Source organism: Pecten maximus, chromosome 18 (genome assembly GCF_902652985.1).
Source record: "Pecten maximus chromosome 18, xPecMax1.1, whole genome shotgun sequence".
Taxonomy (NCBI): domain Eukaryota; kingdom Metazoa; phylum Mollusca; class Bivalvia; order Pectinida; family Pectinidae; genus Pecten; species Pecten maximus.
In genome coordinates this window covers 17,357,811-17,383,068 of record NC_047032.1, presented here as the reverse complement: position 1 = coordinate 17,383,068, position 25,258 = coordinate 17,357,811, and the positions used below count along the sequence as shown (strand labels likewise).

The 25,258-nt window shown below is 37.2% G+C and overlaps 1 protein-coding gene across 2 annotated transcripts; it reads right to left on the bottom strand.

Annotated features, from left to right (window-relative positions):
- Positions 1-1,791: 1,791 nt before the first annotated feature.
- LOC117317087 lies at positions 1,792-9,517 on the bottom strand. Of its 2 annotated transcripts, XM_033871874.1 has the most exons (4): positions 8,818-9,517; positions 6,152-6,279; positions 3,693-3,783; positions 1,792-2,139 (listed from the first exon to the last, which is right to left on the bottom strand). In XM_033871874.1, exons 1-4 carry the CDS (start codon positions 9,161-9,163, stop codon positions 1,919-1,921), a joined length of 786 nt encoding a protein of 261 aa, XP_033727765.1. In that variant the 5' UTR covers positions 9,164-9,517; the 3' UTR covers positions 1,792-1,918. The 2 variants fall into 2 exon arrangements, 1 of the variants encoding a protein (XP_033727765.1); XR_004530091.1 differs by lacking the exons at positions 6,152-6,279; positions 8,818-9,517 and adding an exon at positions 4,167-5,122.
- Between the last annotated feature and the right edge of the window lie 15,741 nt (positions 9,518-25,258).

Genomic DNA, 25,258 nt, shown 5'->3' with positions numbered 1-25,258 from the left:
TAACGTCCTGATAAACAGCGGTTCAAATAGCTATAGTTATCACATAGTCACAGTGGTTGCCTCATTTATCACGTGAAGCTCGCTTTAAGCTATATTGGCCAGTGTGTTCATTTATATTTACCACATGCTTGTAACCACTTTGTTTACTTATATTGATCACGACGCCACTGTGTTAAGTTATATTTATCACACCGCTGCTGTGTTAAGTTATATTTATCACACCGCTGCTGTGTTAAGTTATATTTATCACACCGCCGCTGTGTTAAGTTATATTTATCACACCGCCGCTGTGTTTAGTTATATTTATCAGACCGCCGCTGTGTTTAGTTATATTTATCAGACCGCCGTTGTGTTAAGTTATATTTATCAGACCGCCGCTGTGTTTAGTTATATTTATCACACCGCTGCTGTGTTAAATTATAGTTATCACATCGCCTCTGTCTTTAGTTATATTTATCACATCGCCACTGTGTTTAGTTATATTTATCACATCGCCACTGTTTTAAGTTATATTTATCACATCGCCACTGTGTTAAGTTATATTTATCACACCGCCACTGTGTTTAGTTATATTTATCACACCGCCGCTGTGTTAAGTTATATTTATCACACCGTCACTGTGTTAAGTTATATTTATCAGACCGCCACTGTGTTAAGTTATATTTATCACACCGCCACTGTGTTAAGTTATATTTATCACACCGCCGCCGTGTTTAGTTATATCTAACAGACCGCCGCTGTGTTAAGTTATATTTATCACATCGCCATTGTGTTTAGTTATATTTATCACATCGCCCCTTTATTAAGTTATATTTATCACACCGCCACTGTGTTAAGTTATATTTATCACACCGCTGCTGTGTTTAGTTATATTTATCACACCGCCACTGTGTTAAGTTATATTTATCACACCGCTGCTGTGTTAAGTTATATTTATCACACCGCCACTGTGTTAAGTTATAGTTATCACATCGCCTCTGTGTTTAGTTATATTTATCACACGCCGCTGTGTTTAGTTATATTTATCAGACCGCCGCTGTGTTAAGTTATATTTATCACTTCGCCCCTGTGTTAAGTTATATTTATCACATCGCCCCTTTATTAAGTTATATTTATCACACCGCCGCTGTGTTAAGTTATATTTATCACACCGCTGCTGTGTTTAGTTATATTTATCACACCGCACAATGAACAAATGCAATACAAAATGGTTAAATCTCTGTCTCTAATCGTAGTCGTTGAATGAAACGGTCGCGGCATCTAACATAGGCCTAAGCCTAGAGCTTCCATTTTGGTTGGGTGTCATTCGGTACGGATATTGTACCAACAGAAAAAAAATCAACGAATAAACACTTTCTTATCATTCCACTTACCACTATTACGAATATATTTATCCCAAACACAAAAATGTAAAAAAAAATCATCTTGCAACATTTGTCTCTTGTCAGTAAACTGATGACATTTCGTGTAAACACACTGACAAACGTGAAATACATATTGCTCAGCACTCCAGCTCGGTTTCCGAAATATTTGTTGAAATACACGGTGTCTTGAATGAATAGATCTCAGAATGAACATTTACCATAACAATAACCAGTAATAGCATACCTACGAAATCCAGGGTAGGACCGATAATGATTAATCTATTATTCAGCGGTGACGTTCGACTTCGCGAAGACGGCGTCGTCTTCGAATATTTTGAGCGGAGCTCATTTAAACAAGTTACCAGTTTTAATTTTAGTGAGGAAAATTTCATTTTTAGTTGCTCAATTACAAATAATTAACAACACATTTATATATTAATACCAATTTTAATGCCAAGCTTCTTATGTTCAACACATTCATGTTCTTTAACAGATATGTCCATGTGTAGCGGAAAACTTCACTTTTAAGATAAGGCATTCACAGCAGAGTGTTCCTAGCGCAAAATTTCGCAGATGAAATAGAGATCGTATCCGTTACATACACAGTCTTGCATCAGAAATCTGTTCGCTTTCTTTGCACACCCGCAAGTCTCTCCGGATGGTGCATTGTAAGCCCATGACCTCACAGATGTATCCACTCTCTCATCGTTGCTGAGGAAAACCCAAACGTATTCATCATTCCTCCTCCGTCCAGTGTATACCCAATCAAAGGGACCTGTTAGTAACAAAAGAAATATAAACTATTCAATTCCTAACTAAGCATAAAGCCCAATATCAAATAAGAAGTAACTATTGCGTGTAATATAGACTGATTATTAATGGTGTTTGGATTCAAACTACCCTTGCTCCTAGTTCCAGACCATTACATTACTGGATTTTTGGAAAATTTGCAATGTCGACTGTATCAATACAACCGTAGACTGGTGTTGTTCATAAACACATATTCTAATTTATTAGTTATTAGAATTAAACCAAAATAAAACAAATACATTTTAATAGTACTTGAGATTGTTTACTCAATGAAATTGATATCAAATCAGTCGATGTCCTAATGCGATACCTCTGATACATGCCTTTCGGTAGACATATACCAAAACCTGCAAATTAGATACTTCAAATATACACTCTCATCTTTTAGTTGAAGTTAAAACAACGTTCCGCCAAACATCACGTTTTATCTGTATTGTAAGACGTCCATCATATCAATGCAGTAAATCAGTGTGATTGAAAGCACTGAATTTTGGTGAATATAGACCTTTAAACAAATAGTTGTTTTCAAACTTGTATGCGTTAACTTTCCTTTTAATATTTACATTGCTCGCAAAAGCCGAAAATAATAAAACAAAATTGACCTATTTAAAAAGGAAGCAAAATTATTTTTACTGTAATTTACTGTAATTATTGTGCATTCTTGTTTTGCAGAATTTTATATATTTCTGCACATTAGAATGAAGAAAAAATTTTGCGTCTCTGTTTGTCTGCCATTTCTGAACAGCTGGAAGGGAGAGAACTCCGTACAACAGAATATAGGGGTCACAATGGTGGCACGCGCCTCAGTAATATATAGAGGATATCTAACAGTGTCTTCAGTAATACCAAATATATTTCACGAGTGGGGCTAATATTTTGATATTTTTCAGGAGTGCGCAGCACGAGTGAAAAATATCAAAATATTAGCCACACGAGTGAAATATATTTGGTATTGCTGAAGACACTGTTAGATATTCTGTTTATTACATTTTTTATCAACGAAAAACCTACCCCGTGTGCTAACTAGGCCTACAGCGATAATTTGTAAACAAAAAAAAGTAGTTTCCCCTGTCCAGGTGCTGACATATATGTCGGGCTTTCTGATTGGTCAATTATTTTGGTATTTTCTAATCATTAATTTGATTGGTCAAATCAGCAAAAGTGATATTTTTCACTAGTGAAAAATATCACTTTTATAGAATGAATAATTTTTGATATTTCATTGGTAAAAATGTAATAAATGAAGTTTTATTTCCCTCACGATAAGGATATATGATGTTTTACATCCCTGTCACGTGATGCGTTTTAACTAATCATGGAAATTGTAGCAAACATCATCATGATATAATTTAAATTACAGTTTTGTTTGATCGCACGATATTGACTTAAATTGATAAATATTATATTTATATATTACATCAATTCTGTTAATTGTTTTCATGATATTGTATACATAAAATTTTACTGTATTTGCATTTTGTTAAAAGCGTTATTGATTACAATATTGAACACACTCACCAATGTTACCTGCAAAGTTGTCTACAAGGAATTGAGCTTCTTTATCCGTTTTGACCTCTACCAGGTTCGCTCCCATTTCCTTGCATCGGTCCTAATTAATGATTAATGAATGACACTTTATCTAGATTGCATTCAATTGTACTTGTACGTCTTAATGAGGTTTTTACCCCTGCTTTTTTTTGTATATGTTCTTTCTTTTTTTTTTAATTTTTTTTTTTTTTTTTTCGCTTCTGAAAGGCTGCTGCCAGTGGTGTAGTGAAGCTAATGTCGTTAATATTAAGGTTAAACATAGACCATTTTGGTAACTATAGTCAGTTCTTTTTTCTAGGTTTGAAACAAATATTGTAACAAATAAAACCAAATATAGGTACATTTTTATGTGAATGATGGTCAAAATATTTAATCATTGAACTAATAAGTCTTTAAAAAACAATAAAATTTCCTCTTAGCAAAATTAATATCATTAAAACTCACAACTGCTGGGGCCCATTCTCTTTTATCGGAATCATATGAGAAAAAGTAACACTTTTCCGGTGACGAGATCCAGCCATATTCACAAACTCGTGGTGTAACTGTAGTTATAGTGGTCGTGGTAGTGCTTGCTGTAATTAATTGGAAAACAAAATCAGCGACATTGTTCAAATAATTTTTATACCAATCGAATATCAAAAACTATTCATCATATAAAAGTGATCATTTTTCACTGGTGGAAAATATCACATTTTGTCTGATTTTACCAATCAAAACACTGCTTGTAAAAGACAATTAGTAAAATCAAATGCTGACCCAGTATATTTTGCCTCAAAGGGGCATTCCGTCATTGAAATTATATTATGCTATAAAAACAAAAGTAAATGGGAATCTTGTATTTTTCTCACCTAGTAAAAGTTATAAAAATAACTGTATTACAACGCTCAAAGCCTAAAGGTAACCCAAAGTTCTTAGAAATATTTTTTTTTTGAAAATGTCACTTCGACCAACAGTGCGAAAGTAAATCGCCGCAAACGACTATCAATACGAGCATGCGCGGACATGTTCACGAACAGAAACGAAAATGGCGTACACGGCTCCACAGTAAGCGATCAACTGGATACGACAAGATAGCGAACGTCATATCAAAAAATCATATACATATCGGCAACTAGTTGGAAACATGGAAGAGAACAAAGGAGGCCGCGATAGCGAGTCGAACGAGGCATTTTGGCATTGCTTACGGAAAGTTCTGAGGGATATACTGCTAATCAACTTAACAAATCTTCAGGTTCGTAATGAAGTTCCACTCGAAGTTACACTTGTAACCAAACTGATAAATCACAGACACTAAATCTAAATAATTTTGCAAGTATATAGTGTATTTATCTTATATATATAGCCATTTCATTCATTTACATTTATGTACATTTTGGTACATATCAGGTTGTAAGCACGGCAAACATGTTTGCGGCCTGTGGTGCGCATATCTATGCGGTTTTGTACACGAGTAAGATCATGTTTGTGTGTAATATTTTTTATGTTTTTTTTATATTATTAACTAAATAACTAGCTATGCATGTTATCATAACATAAGTCATTGTGGTAAAACGGGCTATAAGTGGGTTTATCATCACAATCACAACAACATCTCTCGTTATGCTGTGATATGTGTACGGTTGTCTGCGGTGTCAAGTAATATTTAAGTGAAGCGTTAGAGACGTGGCTGAATATTCCTGTGCGGATGCAGAGCGGAAGAGTTTTGCGAATTTTCTGTACAAATATGATATTTTTCCACCACAGTTTATCATAAATATGAGTGAAAGCTTCCTTTACTGAAAAATCTTAAGATTTACTGTACAACACATAGCTGGCGTTTGAACCAAGGAATGTCCCTTTAAACAATGTAATTAAAATGTATACATGACAGTTTCTTCAGTAATACTAAATATATTAAACGCGTGCAGCTAATACTCGAGAAAAATATCAAAATATTAGCCCAATTTTTGGTTTGGTTTTGTTTAACATCCTATTAACAGCCATGGTCATTTAAGGGCGTGCCAGGATTTGGAGGTAGAGGAAAGCCGGAGTACCCGGAGAAAAACCACCGGCCTACAGTCAGTACCTGGCAAATGCCCCTCGTAGGTTTCGAACTCGCAACCCAGAGGTAGAGGGCTAGTGATAAAGTGTCGGCATCGGATTAGCTCTTATCTAAATTACTTGGGTGGATATATATAGATATGTATCTCTCTCTCTCTCTCTCTCTCTCTCTCTCTCTCTCTCTCTCTCTCTCTCTCTCAATTTAAATATGTAAATATGTAAATATGCCATCTTGTTGTAATGATTATGTATAATTATATCGGGAAAGGGCTTTATATAAGTTGTATAACTTGTGCCCAATCCCTTTGTAAAGTTCAGTTACAAATAAAAATATGTTTAAATCAAAAATAAAATTTCCTCTTAGCAAAATTAATATCATTAAAACTCACAACTGCTGGGGCCCATTCTCTTTTATCGGAATCATATGAGAAAAAGTAACACTTTTCCGGTGATGAGATCCAGCCATATTCACAAACTCGTGGTGTAACTGTAGTTATAGTGGTCGTGGTAGTGCTTGCTGTAATTAATTGAAAAACAAAATCAGCGACATTTTTGAAATAATTTTTATACCAATCGAATATCAAAAACTATTCATCATATAAAAGTGATCATTTTTCACTGGTGGAAAATATCACATTTTGTCTGATTTTACCAATCAAAACACTGCTTGTAAAAGACAATTAGTAAAATCAAATGCTGACCTAGTATATTTTGCCTCAAAGGGGCATTCCGTCATTGAAATTATATTATGCTATAAAAACAAAAGTAAATGGGAATCTTGTATTTTTCTCACCTAGTAAAAGTTATAAAAATAACTGTATTACAACGCTCAAAGCCTAAAGGTAACCCAAAGTTCTTAGAAATATTTTTTTTTGAAAATGTCACTTCGACCAACAGTGCGAAAGTAAATCGCCGCAAACGACTATCAATACGAGCATGCGCGGACATGTTCACGAACAGAAACGAAAATGGCGTACACGGCTCCACAGTAAGCGATCAACTGGATACGACAAGATAGCGAACGTCATATCAAAATCATATACATATCGGCAACTAGTTGGAAACATGGAAGAGAACAAAGGAGGCCGCGATAGCGAGTCGAACGAGGCATTTTGGCATTGCTTACGGAAAGTTCTGAGGGATATACTGCTAGTCAACTTAACAAATCTTCAGGTTCGTAATGAAGTTCCACTCGAAGTTACACTTGTAACCAAGCTGATAAATCACAGACACTAAATCTAAATAATTTTGCAAGTATATAGTGTATTTGTCTTATATATATAGCCATTTCATTCATTTACATTTATGTAAGGTTGTAAGCACGGCAAACATGTTTGCGGCCTGTGGTGCGCATATCTATGCGGTTTTGTGCACGAGTAAGATCATGTTTGTGTGTAATATTTTTAATGGTTTTTTTATATTATTAACTAATTAACTAGCTATGCATGTTATCATAACATAAGTCATTGTGGTAAAACGGGCTATAAGTGGGTTTATCATCACAATCACAACAACATCTCTCGTTATGCTGTGATATGTGTACGGTTGTCTGCGGTGTCAAGTAATATTTAAGTGAAGCGTTAGAGACGTGGCTGAATATTCCTGTGCGGATGCAGAGCGGAAGAGTTTTGCGAATTTTCTGTACAAATATGATATTTTTCCACCACAGTTTATCATAAATATGAGTGAAAGCTTCCTTTACTGAAAAATCTTAAGATTTACTGTACAACACATAGCTGGCGTTTGAACCAAGGAATGTCCCTTTAAACAATGTAATTAAAATGTATACATGACAGTTTCTTCAGTAATACTAAATATATTTCACGCGTGCAGCTAATACTCGAGAAAAATATCAAAATATTAGCCCAATTTTTGGTTTGGTTTTGTTTAACATCCTATTAACAGCCATGGTCATTTAAGGACGTGCCAGGATTTGGAGGTGGAGGAAAGCCGGAGTACCCGGAGAAAAACCACCGGCCTACAGTCAGTACCTGGCAAATGCCCCACGTAGGTTTCGAACTCAAAACCCAGAGGTAGAGGGCTAGTGATAAAGTGTCGGGACACCTTAACCACTCTGCCACCGCGGCCCAACTCGTGAAATATCCATGGTATAACTGAATACACTGTTAGTTATCCTCTATATCTCCTATAAAAGGATCAATGAAGATTTTAAATCAATATATTCACTAACAAATATATAACAAATATGTTTCATTAGCCATTTTTTTCAGTGATAGCATGATATTACACAATCACACATATATGTATGGCTTATCACTTTTATGGCCTCTGAGTTGTCTAAAATGTAACAACAGGTTATGGGATTTTTCACGTATCATTGCACGGTATTTTGTTGATGTAAAGTAAATGAAACACGGCGGAGTAATGGTAAAATAGATCAGATTCGAATACGATATAATATTTTTTACTGAATTGGAAAATAAACAGGTTTGTTCAACTAAGTCATAAAACAAGACATAAAACAAGGATATATTCCCATACGTTTTATACGAGGCGACAGTCTAAAATAGCACATCTGCTTACAATTACTGTTACTATCAACACATAGTCATAATTTGTTTGAAGGAATGAAACGGCATTTGTAACTCGGTCTCAAATAACTTTAATAAAGAGAGTTAAATATTTGGTTTATGTTTTGGCTGTGTTTTTGTACGATTGAATCTGACATGTTTTGTTGGTTTATATTTAGAGTCCCCAAAAATCTAGCTTAGCTTCTTATGCCCTCGCCGAATCTGCAGGAATGATAAACCCTGTTTATACCATCTTTTCAAATCTAAAAACTATTAATAGCCAGACATGTCATTCGATGTTTTAATGCTTAATGCATTCATAATATTAAATCGAAAGCCACTACTTGGAGGACGTTTAACCACATTCTCTATACTGACATTTAGTTGATACAAAAAATGATTTCTATGATAACATGTATACATATAAATATATACCGACATAATCGATCTCAAATAGTATTCTACGAGTATGATATTTACAGTGTACATACTTACAGTCTAGTATACACCAATCAGTATCTTACCGCCAGCAAACATCTCCCGTAAATCTGACAGATCATTTTTCAATAGGCGAATTTCATTTTCAAATCCGGACAGCAATTTGGAAAACTTCATCAGGTCCGAAGATATTTCTCGTTTGACCTCTGTAACCACTGTAGCGTTACAGTCACAGTTGGGATGTTCGATTTGATCGACTTGAATTTCTAGCTGATTTATCTTTTTATTGATATGAATGTAAGTCCTGTTTAAAAGGTCAACGACAGTTGAACTGTTCTCCTCGTATACTTCCGCCGAATCATTGTTGTCAGAAAGTACTTTTCTATCCACTGATATTAAAACCAAAACGGTCAAAAGCCAGTAAGTCTTCATTATTACAAATATCTTCTTCACAATCTGTGGGGACTGGAGTTAATAATGTTCCCATTTGGCTTTAATTTATTTCTAGTCACATGATTTCTCGGGAACCAATTATTCTTTCGCTAGGTTTGCCAAAAGAAATGACTCTTAGTACTGGAATGTCAGCTTAAATCCTGTCTAATTATTCATTCGCCGCAGAAAATGTTCATTTCTATGTATTTTTTCGAAAGTATTTCAGTTAAAGTCAACACATGTACATCAATGTTGCGCCACACTGTGATCCATTAACTTTTGTATGTAAACGATACATTGTTGTGCATTGTGGCAACGCGTACATTCCAATGACGGAACACTGTTTACAGGACCTATGTTGTGTCTACACTGTTTGACACAAAGGATACATTTTGTATAATTTTTTGTATTTTGCTAGTTTGACTGTTAATATCGTATTTAAGCGTTGATGTCATTTTTTTTTAGTTTCATCGGGGTATGAAACAAATTTTGTTTGCAAACTTCTGTAAGAATCCGCTAGAAGTTTGCAAACAAAATTAATAATAAATTATAATTATTTTGATTTTCTAATTTAAAACATGTTTTATGTACAATTTTACTGGTTTTAAATGGGATTCTTTTTTTCAAATCAATACGCAACGTCAATTGTCGTATTGTGACGTCACATTTTTCGCGCCATTCTCGGAATTTCTTTCATAGAAGAATGAAAAGAATTTTTCGACCAATCACATTTGAGTATTTACCATGAAAACCAAGAAACATTAATTATATCATTTTGCAAATGGTTTTTTTACGACCGTTAACATTTACTTTTTGGTACAAAATTGTTATTTCAAAAGCCCTGTTGAATAGCATCCTTTCTTGTGAGACATATGTCATTGTTCAATGGCCGGAGAATCCCTCAGGTTGTCAAAAAGATAAAAACTAATCCAAAAGAGACGACTAACACTCCATTTCGAACATTTAGAAAAGGTTAAATCCGGTACAAAAGCAGTAATGCATCCGAAAGTCGTCCGATTTTCGAGTACATCTGCATCTCTATGTCCCTCTGTTCAGCTTCCCGCTATCGCATGGCCTCACAGATGTATCGGTGATCTCGTCATTGCTGACAAAAAATCCTATCGTTTGCATCATTCCTGGTGCGCCCGGTTTCTACTTAGTCAGTATTTCCTGAATTATAAGGCAGCATGCATTGTATACAAATAACAGCTAACCATACTGTACACGAAGTACATTTTTAATTCGATGGCATGTATTCTGGGCATTCGGTGTGACTTCTGATCTCGAGGAAAAGGCAACCAACATAAACAATCCCATCACGTTATATATTTATTACATAATGCATTTGATTTTCCTTATCTATACGCTTAAGCTATATTTTGAACTATTGCACGTCTGAAATGACTATTGCACGGTCACGTGCGAACTATTGAATACCTGTGACGTTTCGGAATTTAGTCCTGCCCTTTCAAGCGAGTTCGAAACCTACGTGGGGAGATTGCCAGGTACTGACCGTAGGCCGGTGGTTTTTCTCTGGGTACTCCAGCTTCCCTCTACCTCCAAAATCTGGCACGTCCTTAAATGACTCTGACTGTTAATAGGACGTTAAACAAAAACAAGCCAAACAAACCAAATCGTTTACCAGTACCTCGTGTCAAATATTCTGGACTATTGCACATATACCCATGATATATCTGTATAATATATATTAACTTTATTTCTGGAAACTATACACTGATACACTTGCGCTTGTGCAAGCTCCCATATTTTTTCCTTAACATAACATAACCCCAATTTGACCTAGTACAGAAGACGCTTACACCTCAGTAACGTCTGTTCGTATTATCCATGTACTGTTTATCGGTATCAATGTAAATATATATATTTATTTAAATTTCGTCCTCATTTAATCAAGTTTGAATATTTCCGAGAAGATTCCAATAGAGTAAATTGATGACGCAGATTAGAGTACTTGGTGTTAATAGTTGAAGTGATATATAGAGCTATATAGATCTCAGACATATATATTGGGATTCCTGTAGGATTATAATAATTCTTCGTTTATCATCCTATAAATCAATCATTTCTGTCCACTACTACTGCTCTTTGTTGGTATATTATTTAAAGATAAAATGTTCAGGACCTACAAGTTATCAAATGTGTTTTGTTTACTTCGTCGCGTAAGATTTGTACCTGCGGACCACATTGCAAGACTTCGCAGAAGCGACTGAATCCAGGGGTACTATAATTTCTCATGTTTCAAAACAATTATCTTCTTCCTTGTGTTTCTCTTGGCACGACCTTAGTTAACTAGAGGGATCATCCTAATGAGGAAGGCTTTTGGTTCTGTCCCCAGACCGGGACATACCAGAGTCTCTAAAAAAGTAGTCATTACTCCTGCTTTAAGCTCAGTATAATCGGGAATATCGATTCCGCCCATTGTCAGGATAATGTTAACGGATCTAGTGTCCCGAAGACATGGCTAAATGCATACATATATAATGTATATTTTGTTTAGCAAATTCATCCTATACTTTCCTATAATTAAATAACAACTTAATCCAAAATGCTCAATTTTTTTTTCTACTCTCTTCTTTATCACATTTTTGAATTGAATATTCTTGTATATACCATCATGTGACTATGTTATTGTTTATTATTTTGTTAATTTTACGGGAGAAGTCGTTTATAAGTTGGTAAAACTTGCTGACTAATTCCTTTGTCATTTTTGCCAATAAAATATGTTTAAACTAAATTCATCCTGTATGAGTTTTATTTTCATCCAATAATTATCATTAGTCATGAATATTGGGCAGTTCAAACTGCGTTTAGCGAATTGTAAACTTGACGCAATGATTAATTGCTTTTTTCAATAAGCCTTATATCAATGATGCGAACATGTTTTGTTAACGTAGATTACACTGATTTGGCGGTTTACTACTTTGAAACTATTTAAACACGATACAAATCATTGCATCAAATGCTATGTCTTGTTACAAATAGAATGACGTTACCATTAGGTTTTCGTTTGGATAATTCATTTAAGAGCAATTGTGCTTTACCGTTATTTTACTTAAATGTTAAATGTAAATTCATTTTTGACAAAAAATATATCTATTCTACTATTCAACTATTTAAACACGATACAAATCATTGCATCAAATTTTATGTCAAGTTACAAATAAAATAACGTCACCATTAGGTTTTCGTTTGGATATTTCATTTAAGAACAAATGTGCTTTACCGTTGTTCTTTAAATTCAATGTTAAATGTCAATTTCTTTTTGATAAAAAAATATCTGTTTATAAGGAAAGAATATCAAAACTAAAAGCATGTCCTGGACAATGCTGTATAGTGATAAAATCCTTATCAAGTTAAACCTGACATCTGCAAAACAACACGGTTTTTGTCGAAACACTAAAACGCATGTTTGTATGTTATGAAATATAATCTTACTGATATTTCCGCTAGATACACAAAAAACGTTAAATCTGTCGCCAGCTAGAGTTCAAGGTGAGGTGAAAGCACCGAAACTCAAGCTGTGGCATTTTTAACATCTGGGATTCTGGTGAAAAGGAGCATTAGATTACAGTTGGTGTGGTGTCAGTATATGTGCACAGCGGGATCATTTGCAGAAATCTACGCGATACAGATCCGCTGAAACGATGGGTGCGTAATCTAACTTCCTCAGAATCTCGACACTTGTTCATAATATTAACCCATCATTTTTAACTGAATTAAGTTAAACCATATCTATTTCTCAAAATAACCAATCAAAGCACTTCGTTTCAAAAAGCAAATGTTCAATGTTTTAATATATACATGTATATATTATTTTGTTAAAAGTCATATTTTGGTGACTAATCGATGACTTACACAAATTCTCGCAGATATATAAAAAAAAAAAAAGAAGATTATATCCGGTGCAAGTGCAGTGCAGCATTTCGAAGTCGTCTGACTCTCGGTTACATCTGCACGCCTGAGGCCTTTAAATTCGTACTTCGCTAGCCCATATCCTCATCGATGTATCGAAGGAATCATCATTACCGAGTACAACCCACTCGTACGCATCATTCATCTTATGTCCGGTATTATGTTACTTCTAGCTGAAACTGAAAAAAACTGTATATATGTATTCCTTGTATAAACAGTATAAGTATGCTACTTCCACAGCGTCAAATACATATTTGTCCCTTAACTTTTCATCAATATGGGGTTTGATATGAAGAATATAAAATACTGAGATATGTTAAGCTTATTGTTTCCTTTAGATAAAATGATATGTAAGTACGTTAGAAACGTACGTAATATATTTGTCCGGAGCATAATTTTAAAACATGGATGATAATTTCATCAAACTTCATACACATCAATACCCAAACAAGGCGGAGTGCAGTGTGAAAGAGCCGTAACTCTTGCTTCCGTTTTTACAGAGTTATTCCCTTTAAAACAAATATATTTACCTTGTCTGAAGCACAACTTTCAGTCCATGCATGAAAAATTTTATCAAACTTCAAACACAACAAGACCACAACAAGGCGGAGAGCCGTATGCAAGAACCGTAACTCTTGCTCCCGTTTTTACAGAGTTATCCCCCATTGAAAGATATATTTACCTTGTCCGAAGCACAACTTTCAAGCCATGCATGATAATTTCATAGTATAGATTAGTATAGTTTCGCGATGCCTTGTTATATCACTTGATTAAACTCCCATTGTCTAATACTGTGGTTCTAGTGAATCTCGTTGATACCATGGTAACATTGAAGAGTACTGATTTCATTTTATCTCATTTGTTAGAAAGAAATTAGCGAAATAACAACGGATATGTGTTAATACATTAGAAACGGTTAAGGAGTACACATATAAACACGTGTCGGCAGATATCGCATGACAAACTTCACCTCCTCATCCGTTTGAAACTCCACTAATGATGCTCCCTTTGAGAACCCCGATACTGCAACAATGATATGTAATTATTAATTATCAAACTAAAACAAAATATGAAACGTTAAAAATGAGCACAGGCGGAACACACATTGTACTAATATATTTTGGAACAGCGTGGAATCTTTTCGTTTCTTTATAATTATGCTTTTGCTGTTTGTACTGAGAATGCTGCTTTCTGATTCGTCATTTTGTTATATTTTCAGCCTTCTACAAAAAAAAACTCCGCTAACTAGATAATAATTGGCAACCCGCCAGCAAGCGAAACTTTTCATGAACCTTATCCCTGTTTACTGTAAGTGTTATTGTGTATACGCCCATGCAGTGTATATCCCTTGCTGTCATTCAAAGTTGTAAACAAAAGCGAACCCTAACAACTTAAATATTGTAATATATTTATTGCATCTTACAACATAAAGCGAACAAATAGAACAATGAGATTAAAAATAAAATTTTGTCAGCTTGCATGAAGTTTGCGACCAACCTTTATGACAACAGAATGTCAACCAAATACCTGGCGCGTGTGTTCTCCGGCGGAACTGTAACTTCAACTAACTTAAATTTTGTTTGGCATCCCCATTGGTTATTACCACTGGTCATGACGCAGGATGTAACCAAACGACATTTAACAAAGATAGGCTGTTTTTACTCCACTGACACTTGTCACACTCTCGTAGTTCATCATTGGTTACTTATTTATTTGTGTTTAGCAAAAAAAATATATCCCCTAAACTGCTATTTTATTCATCGTTCCATAACCGTACATGTTTCTTTCGAAAGTGACGAGACCTTCTCATGACTGAATTTCCTCGAGACTGAAATTGCGTGAACCAGCTGATTTAACAACAGTGAAGTCACACAAGAGACTACGCAAGGGATATTTAAATTTGTAAATAAAAAAATCTGAATTAGATTATTGTATTGGTGCATATTTTAGTTTTGTCTTTTACATTGTTACTAAAATATATTAACGGTTTTTATAGGATTTGTATTTTTTAGTTTCATGCCTATATGAAAGAAACAAACAGCATATTTATTATAATTCATGATTAGCTTCCATTTCAGGTTTTCTTACTTTAACACAACGTGAACTTTTACACGCGTTTAAGTTTGTAAATCAGTTTTTCTTTCATATAGGAATGAAACTAAAATAGTCCCATCAATGCTTAATCAATAAAATGAATGTCAACTTTTCAACATTAATGCTTAAATGAAATGTCATATGCGTAATTTGTCCGACGAGATATTATGATCAGTTTAGATATAGAAAGAAAAAAATTCCATTATTAAGACAATAAAATTGTATACGTCCTACCATAGCTCTATTCCACTCAGTGGAAACATATTAACAATTTCCTACCGGTGACATGATCAAGTAATCGTTACATACTGGTGCTGCCGTGGTGGTGGTGATGGTGATGGTGGTGATGGTGGTTGTAGGAGTTATCGTAGAAGTAGAACTGGCTATAAATATAGTAACTGTCGAGTTCACTAAAATATAAATTTATTCAACTTAGTTTGTGATATCAAACCGCACACGCAAGGAGGACAAAGCAACAGACAACTAACCTTATGGGTCTTTAGCAATTTGCTTTCTATCATTGCAAAAGACCTATTATTTTCCTTAAGATGTCAATATACATCACACGTAATATTTCCTGGGATTGTTTAAATCATTAAGCTGACAATTCATACAAAGCTACATGTACCTGATAGTATTTTTTAAACTCAATTTTTCATGTTGATGCCCTGCACAGCATAGCTTGAAGGATACATTGTCTATATGTAACAAAGGCTCTCGCTTTGGGAATTTGCAGCAAGGATGATTCATCTCTTACGAAGAACAGTGACTATATTTGTCAATATCTCCAAAAAGAATATTAAGTATAAGGCATTAGTCATTCTATTCATTGACTGTGGTATATATAATACATTTATGAGTTCTCAGTACCGAGACTGTAATTTACCTGGAATGTTCGTGTAATTGTTTTGTTCTTTCACCTTACCAGGGACTTTCATCTCATTGCACTACCTATTGAATTTCATCACCATTTCATCTGATACCCTGTTGCACAAGAATGTGAGGTAAGATCATTTTCAATTTGCGCTTGCGATCATTGTAGTATTTCATCTTAAGTATATCTGTGATATTTATCTTTAGTCTATATGTCCAATACAAATAGGATAGAGAAGTTTTTGACAAGGCCAGTGGAAGCCCCACCAAATTTGGTTAAAACCCCATTACTGTTAAGCAGCAGCAAGGGTGTTTACTTAAAAAGGCACATTGATTTAATCAATGATTATGATTTCACATAATTTTCACATTCAGTGTTAGACCTCTGTGCTAAGGTTATGCAACCAGATTTGGACTTGTTTGTAAGGTCACAGGTACCAAGCCAAACATACACATGTATTTGACCATAGGTTCTAACAACCTGATGTAGGTTCTTAACTAACCAATTGTAACCAAATTTGAAATCGCCACCTGGCTGGCACTGAAATCTCAACGTGAAGTCACAGTGGCACCACTTGTGGAATGTGTGTCGGATGATCCTGTCTCTCATATGGCCAATGAGGACACAGGTTCGGTCGATTCATTCGCTGCAGTCGACTGGAAAGTACAACAGCACCGGGACAAAGACATAGCAAGGGTTATTGACCTATTGAGAACCGGTTTTCTTCCCAGGGGGAAAAGGCTACAGGGTGAAACTGTATACGTCCAGAATATGTTTCGCACTTGGAGGAAATTGAGTTTGCATGACTGTATACTATATCGAACCGCTTGTCTAGACGGTCAGAACGTTAAACAGTTGGTGCTCCCAAAGCAGTATCATTCCCTCGCTCTAAAGGGTGTGCATGATGACACTGGTCATCAAGGGAAGGAAAAACACTTTGGCTGGCAAAGCAACGGTTCTACTGGCCAGGCCTAGAGAATGATGTGAACCATAAAGTTGAGACTTGTGGGCGTTGTGTACGACGAAAAGCACCAGTTAAACCTGTTGCTGAACTTATTCCTATCAGCTCTAGCCACCCTATGGAGTTGGTCTGTATAGACTTTCTCACAGCAGACAAGTGCAAGGGTGGAATAGAGGATATCCTGGTTATAACAGATCACTTCACCAGGTATGCTCAGGCAGTTCCCTGTCGCAATCAAACGGCAAGGACAACTGCGAAAGCTTTGTATGAGAACTTTATTGTTCACTATAGCTTTCCTGAGAGAATACACAGTGATCAGGGTCGCAACTTTGACAGTAAGATCATCGAAGAACTTTGCAAACTGGCCGGTGTGAAGAAAACCAGGACCACACCATATCATCCAATGGGAAATGGTTCTGTGGAAAGGTTTAACCAAACTCTTCTTAGGATGCATGCCACCCTTGATGAAGATAAAAAGGCTGATTGGAAATCGTACATAGCTCCACTAGTCCAGGCCTATAACGCAACCAAAAGCGATGCCACGGGGTACTCTCCTCATTACCTCATGTTCGGATGGCATCCACGGTTGTCAGTGGACGCATTCCTGGGTACTGAACCAGGTCAGCAGGGTGCGGTTGATCACACCTCCTATGTTGGCAAGTTGCGAACTAGGATGGAAAATGCTTACAAAACCGCACAGAGTGAAGCTAAAAAGAGATCTGCTCAGAACAAGAGTCGCTATGACCGTTCTGTTCAGAACTCCAAACTGGAAATAGGAGACCGTGTACTGATACGGAACGTAGGTCTCAGGGGCAAACATAAACTGACTGACAGGTGGGAACGGGAACCCTGTGTGGTGATAAAAATACCAAACAGTGACATTCCTGTATATGAGGTGAAGTATGAATCGGGCAAAGGTCGTAACCGTACATTGCACCGTAACATGCTACTTCCCTTTAACTCCATTCCAATGGAAGTTCCTCCTAACTCGCAGAACCGAAAGGTTAAGCCTGCAAAGTATGTTGCTGTCCGAAGGGCAGAGCCCACATTACCAGTATCATCCTCAGAGTCTGATTCTGAGTCAGACTCGGAGTTTGAGCTACCTCCTGCTAGACCAACTCGTTCCCGGAAGTTGCAGAGAGTACCAAACCCTTCCATGCAAGAACCTGTGTTCAACAATTCCGATCCAATATCCGTGATAACGGAAAATGAGTTTGAACAGAGATCAAGTTTGGCAGACCTCACTAATCTGTCGAGAGACTTGCATCTGGGTCCGGTATCCAGCCTTAATGACAGTGCTGAGTCCACAGTGTACCAGGAACACGACAGTTCAGAGGTTGTTGAACCAGGAAGGTCAGCTAGACCTAGACAGCCTCCAGATCGTTATGGTCAGTGGGTGTTTCCTCTGCAGTGTTCATTACAAAATCTAGATCTGAAGTAAACCATGATTATGGATCTGTGTTAAAACATTCCTGAGATGAAATGAGTATTTTAACATTTTTATATACATTTTACAATTGATATTTAACCATACCTGTAGGGCATAACGCTCTGGATGGTAGGGACTGGCCCAACCTCCAGAGAAGTCCTAGGCAGGTGTGGTAATAATTTTTATTTCATCGTTGTTGTTTTTTAACTATCATCGTTTCATGTTAGCTATATATGTGATTTACTTTTGTTTACTGTTCATGCAGTCACCTTATAGTCATGATGGTGCTGGTAGGGACTGGCCCAACCGCACAACTCGTGGCTATGTTGGACATGAACCTTTACCTGAAAAGGTCATATAATTTGGTTCTTACCGTGAAACGTGTTGGATATCTCCTTGATTCAAAACCCTATCTGTAAAGATTGGTTTAGGTCAACCTACAGTGTATACCGGTTTGTTTTGCTGTATTATATATGTAGCACCATGGTGTTACCAGCCCTGGTTATATTAAGGCTAGTGGGTTAATCCCAATATAACTGTAAATTGTTGACCCTAGTTATAATTGCAGTTGTTTCTAGAACAATTGCTAGCTCAGCATGCCATGTATCTGTTTCAAGACTGATCCTACGTGGTATTAATTGAGATACCAGGAGCCATCTCATCAGGGAGGGGGAGTATGTAGCCAGTTGGATATATATATAAGATAAGTGTTATATAATAACAAAGGTCAGGGTTGACTGACCAACAGGTAAGTTCCCGCGCCTCATACTGCATCATGCATTGGAATGTAAGGTATGTGTGGAAGTTGTCCTGATTGGTCATTGTAGTGAGCAGGTGAGTGTGTGCGTATGCTAAACACCTGTCAATACCCTGCACCAGCACACTTTTACATCATTCCAGACACGGCACTCAGCATGACAACATGTTACAATGTACCAGCCATCCGTCCCTGGCCTTCTGATTAAACCTGAAACTATACAAGTTGTCCGTGTGATGTTTGCCCACACACATAAGGCTACATACATATTGACCTACATGTCACACCATACATATTGACCTACATGTCACACCCTACACAATGACCTACATGTCACACCCTACACAGTGACCTACATGTCACACCCTACACAGTGACCTACATGTCACACCCTACACAGTGACCTACATGTCACACACCCTACACAGTTATATACATGTCACAGCCTACACAGTGACATACATTTCACACCCTACACAGTTACATACATGTCACAACATACACAGTTACATACATGTCACACCCTACACAGTGACATACATGTCACACCCTACACAGTGACCTACATGTCACATCCTACACAGTGACGTACATGTCACACCCTACACAGTGACCTACATGTCACACCCTACACAGTGACCTACATGTCACACCCTACACAGTGACCTACATGTCACATCCTACACAGTAACCTACATGTCACACCCTACACAGTGACCTACATGTCACACCCTACACAGTGACCTACATGTCACACCCTACACAGTGACCTACATGTCACACCCTACACAATGACCTACATGTCACACCATACACAATGACCTACATGTCACATCCTACACAGTGACATACATGTCACACCCTACACAATGACCTACATGTCACCCCCTAGACAGTGACCTACATGTCACACCATACACAGTGACCAACATGTCACACCCTACACAATGACCTACATGTCACACCATACACAGTGACCTACATGTCACACCCTAGACAGTTACTTACATCTCACATCCTAAACAGTGACATACATGTCACATCCTACACAGTGACATACATGTCACACCCTACACAGTGACATACATGTCACACCCTACACAGTGACATACATGTCACACCCTACACAGTGACATACATGTCACACCCTACACAGTGACATACATGTCACACCCTACACAGTGACATACATGTCACACCCTACACAGTGACATACATGTCACACCCTACACAGTGACATACATGTCACACCCTACACAGTGACATACATGTCACACCCTACACAGTGACATACATGTCACACCCTACACAGTGACATACATGTCACACCCTACACAGTGACATACATGTCACACCCTACACAGTGACATACATGTCACATCCTACACAGTGACATACATGTCACACCCTACACAGTGACATACATGTCACACCCTACACAGTGACATACATGTCACACCCTACACAGTGACATACATGTCACACCCTACACAGTGACATACATGTCACACCCTACACAGTGACATACATGTCACACCCTACACTGTGACCTACATGTCACACCCTACACAGTGACATACGTGTCACACCCTACATATTGACATACATGTCACACCATACACAGTGACCTACATGTCACACCCTACATATTAATCTACATGTCACACCCTACACAGTGACATACATGTCACACCCTACACAGTGACGTACATGTCACACCCTACACAGTGACCTACATGTCACACCCTACACAGTTACCTACATGTCACACCATACACAGTGACCTACATGTCACACCCTACACAGTGATCTACATGTCACACCCTACATATTGACATACATGTCACACCCTACACAGTGACGTACATGTCACACCCTACACAGTGACATACATGTCACACCCTACACAGTGACCTACATGTCACAACCCTACATATTGACATACATGTCACACCCTACACAGTGACCTACATGTCACACCCTACACAGTGACATACATGTCACACCCTACACAGTGACATACATGTCACACCCTACACAGTGACCTACATGTCACACCCTACACAGTGACATACATGTCACACCCTACACAGTGACGTACATGTCACACCCTACACAGTGACGTACATGTCACACCCTACACAGTGACCTACATGTCACACCCTACACAGTGACCTACATGTCACACCCTACACAGTGACCTACATGTCACACCCTACACAGTGACGTACATGTCACACAATACACAGTGACCTACATGTTACACCCTACATATTGACCTACATGTCACACCATACACAGTGACCTACATGTCACACCCTACACGGTGACCTACATGTCACACCCTAGATATTGACCTACATGTCACACCATACACACTGACTTACATGTCACACCCTACACAGTGACCTACATGTCACACCCTACACAGTGACATACATGTCACACCCTAGACAGTGACCTACATGTCACACCCTACACAGTGACCTACATGTCACACCATATACAGTGACCTACATGTCACACCCTACACAGTGACCTACATGTCACACACCCTACACAGTTATATACATGTCACAGCCTACACAGTGACGTACATGTCACACCCTACACAGTTACATACATGTCACAACATACACAGTTACATACATGTCACACCCTACACAGTGACATACATGTCACACCCTACACAGTGACCTACATGTCACATCCTACACAGTGACGTACATGTCACACCCTACACAGTGACCTACATGTCACACCCTACACAGTGACCTACATGTCACACCCTACACAGTGACCTACATGTCACACCCTACACAGTGACATACATGTCACATCCTACACAGTGACTTACATGTCACACCCTACATATTGACCTACATGTCACACCATACACAGTGACCTACATGTCACACCCTACATAGTGACCTACATCTCACACCCTACACAGATACCTACATGTCACACCATACACAGTGACCTACATGTCACACCCTACACAGTGACCTACATGTCACACCATACACAGTGACCTACATGTCACACCATACACAGTGACCTACATGTCACACCATACACAGTGACCTACATGTCTCACCATACACAGTGACGTACATGTCACACCATACACAGTGACCTACATGTCACATCCATCCTACATATTGACCTACATGTCACACCTTACACCATAACATGGATTCACGATATTGTTTCCGTTCTTTCCTTGCTGATTCGAGTATCCATCATAGTTCTTCTATATCTAAATTTATCTTGCAATGCGCATGCACTTTTTCAGTCTTTGTACTTTTGGTCGAACTTTTTTTTTTTTTTTTTGTAATATTTCACAGAAAGTGGGAAACTTTACAATTATATAAACGCTTCGTTTTGTTTATGAAAAGGAAGTCCTACCATTGAGTCCCTGGAATTATTCGCGCTTTGTGATCATACATACAGTAAAAAAAACACTGTTTTTTATTAGACCCCTGATTCCTACTAATAACATCGAGAGGGATGACAGTTTTGTGAATGCTGAGCTCCAGTTTCTACAACAGTTTACGCTGTTGGACATGTGGAAATGTAACTACTACTTGGGTCCTTGTACATTATGTTCATCTTTGTCCATGTTCGGCCGAAAGAAAAGCTCAATTCGTTAAAGTATAAACACTACATTTGTAAAAATTGCGGCTAGAAATCAACAAATAAAGTCAAAGTTAATTGCATTGTCTATTTGTTCGTATCTGAATAACTAACATGTAACTTGTTTGTTAGTTTCTCCGACTTCTGAAATAGTGGACGACTTCTCGAAACCCACAAATAATAATTCAAAGACAGTTGATACCAATCTACTGATCATCACTGTTACCTTATTTAGCATTAAAGTACGACTTTATAGAAAGCCCTCTTTGTTGCCAAAAATATACATTATGACATAATTCTAAAAGAAATGTTGAATGATAACCTGTATGAATCTACGGAAGCGTATTAGGGCCACTATAAAAAAAAATTAAATCGTACATACGATTACTAATCCGTACGTACGATGTACTAACTTGTACGTACGATGTACTAATTCGTACGTACGGATTACTTAACTAGTACGTACGATGTACTAATTTCGTACGTACGATTTACTAATTCGTACCTACGATTTACTAATTCGTACGTACGGATTATTAATTCGTACGTACGATTTACCTCGGGGCTCTCCTACAAAGTCTATGTCGTATAGAAAGTATATGGTAGTGTTATGTCGACGTAATTATGCAGTATTTGACGTTATTTTGGTGCCATGTTGACCTATGTTTCGTCCATTAATTAGTTAAAGATATTTAATTAGACCTCAGTTTTTGACCAAATAACTAGTTCAGTTGAAACCTTATGTGATTCCAACCAACTTTGGTCCATAATGACATAACTAAATGTTTAGCAGTTAAGTGATACTAAATCTGACCTTGACCTTTGATCTGATGACCTTGATCTTTGATAAGTTGACTTTTTCTTGTATTGTGACCAATTTTGCTTTATTATGTCATAACAAAATGTTTACCAGTCAATATACAATTCATTGAAATATTTTGACCCAATGATCACTTGCTCACTTGGTTACATGTTTACTTGACACCTTGTTTTATTCCAACAAACTTTGCTTTATAATGCATATGTCATAAACAAATGTAAACAAGTAAGAAATTCAAACTCTGACATTGACCTTTGACAAAATAACCTTAGGGTTTGGTAAGTTGAAATCCACCCAAAGCTTTGAACAATGACAAACTATTTTTGAAAAAAGCAACAAGCAAGCTTTTGTATTTGACTCTAAAAATACTGTACTGGAATGATTATGTTTTATGTAAATTCCACGTTCATATTTTTTTTTGGGGGGGGGGGGGGGGGGGGGGGGGGGGGGGGGGGCAAATCTATTTACCACAAAACACTCCAATTAGTAATCCGTACGTACGAATCAGTGATTCGTACGTACGAATTAGTAAATCGTACGTACGATTTAATTTTTTTTATAGTGGCCCTAATACGCTTCCGTAGCAATCTACTGATCATCACTATTACCTTATTTAGCATTAAAGTACGACTTTATATCAAGCCCTCTTTGTTGCCAAAAATATACATTGTAGCATAATTATAAAGATATGTTAAATGATAACCTGTATGAATTAGTACCGTAGTTTTTCAATGCAAAAATTGAAATCGGTGAACTACCCATTGATTACGGAGAATCTCATGCGTTCCTCCATTCTCTGAAATAGGTTGCGGGAAACATATCATGCGCAAACTGGAGTGTCAAAACCATGTATCAGAATTATATAAGTCCGAGGTCAATCCGACGTACTGGTTGCTGCCGCGAAGACAAAGAAAATAAGGGTGGCTTTGGTTTGTTTTGTTTAACGTCCTATTAACAGCCAGGGTCATTTAAGGACGTGCACGGCTTTGGAGGTCGAGGAAAGCCGGAGTACCCGGAGAAAAACAACCGGCCTACAGTCAGTACCTGGCAACTGCCCCACATAGGTTTCGAACTCGCAACCCGGTGGTGGAGGGCTAGTGATAAAGCGTCGGTACACCTTAACCACTCGGCCACTGCGGCCCCTCTAAGGGGGGCAAAACAACTACATGATTTATGCTTTAAAGAGTCAATGTGGGTAGGTTACACAAAAATTAAAAATAAACCTGAAAACCCATCATGAACTAGAAATGATTTTGTGTAGAAATACCCACGTCTTTCTGTTTATCGTGGGGGAAGGTAATTCGGCGCAGATTTAAATTTGGTTCACGTTTGATCTTTATATGTTTATTACAAATTTTACTTATGATTTGTTAATGTAACGGAGCAGATTTGAAGGAAACTTAGTGAGAATTAACCAACAGGGGATCATATAGGTTAGCTTGATAAAGATATACAAAATAAGATGTATAAACAGAAATATAGAGAGGTTTCAAGCTTGTATTTCATTTGATGTGCAACTTGTTCAACTATGACAGTTCTGTTGCTTCTCCACTATATGACAGACATGCTCTATCAAAGAAACAAAATG

Bases quoted from the DNA above. Each gene is read 5' to 3' on its own strand.
- LOC117317087 (XM_033871874.1), bottom strand. From the start codon at position 9,163: ATGAAGACTTACTGGCTTTTGACCGTTTTGGTTTTAATATCAGTGGAT. The intron at 6,280-8,817 runs GTAAGATACTGA...AATTAATTACAG, and splicing joins ACGGGAGATGTTTGCTGGCG to CAAGCACTACCACGACCACT. The intron at 2,140-3,692 runs GTGAGTGTGTTC...TGTTACTAACAG, and splicing joins CAACTTTGCAGGTAACATTG to GTCCCTTTGATTGGGTATAC.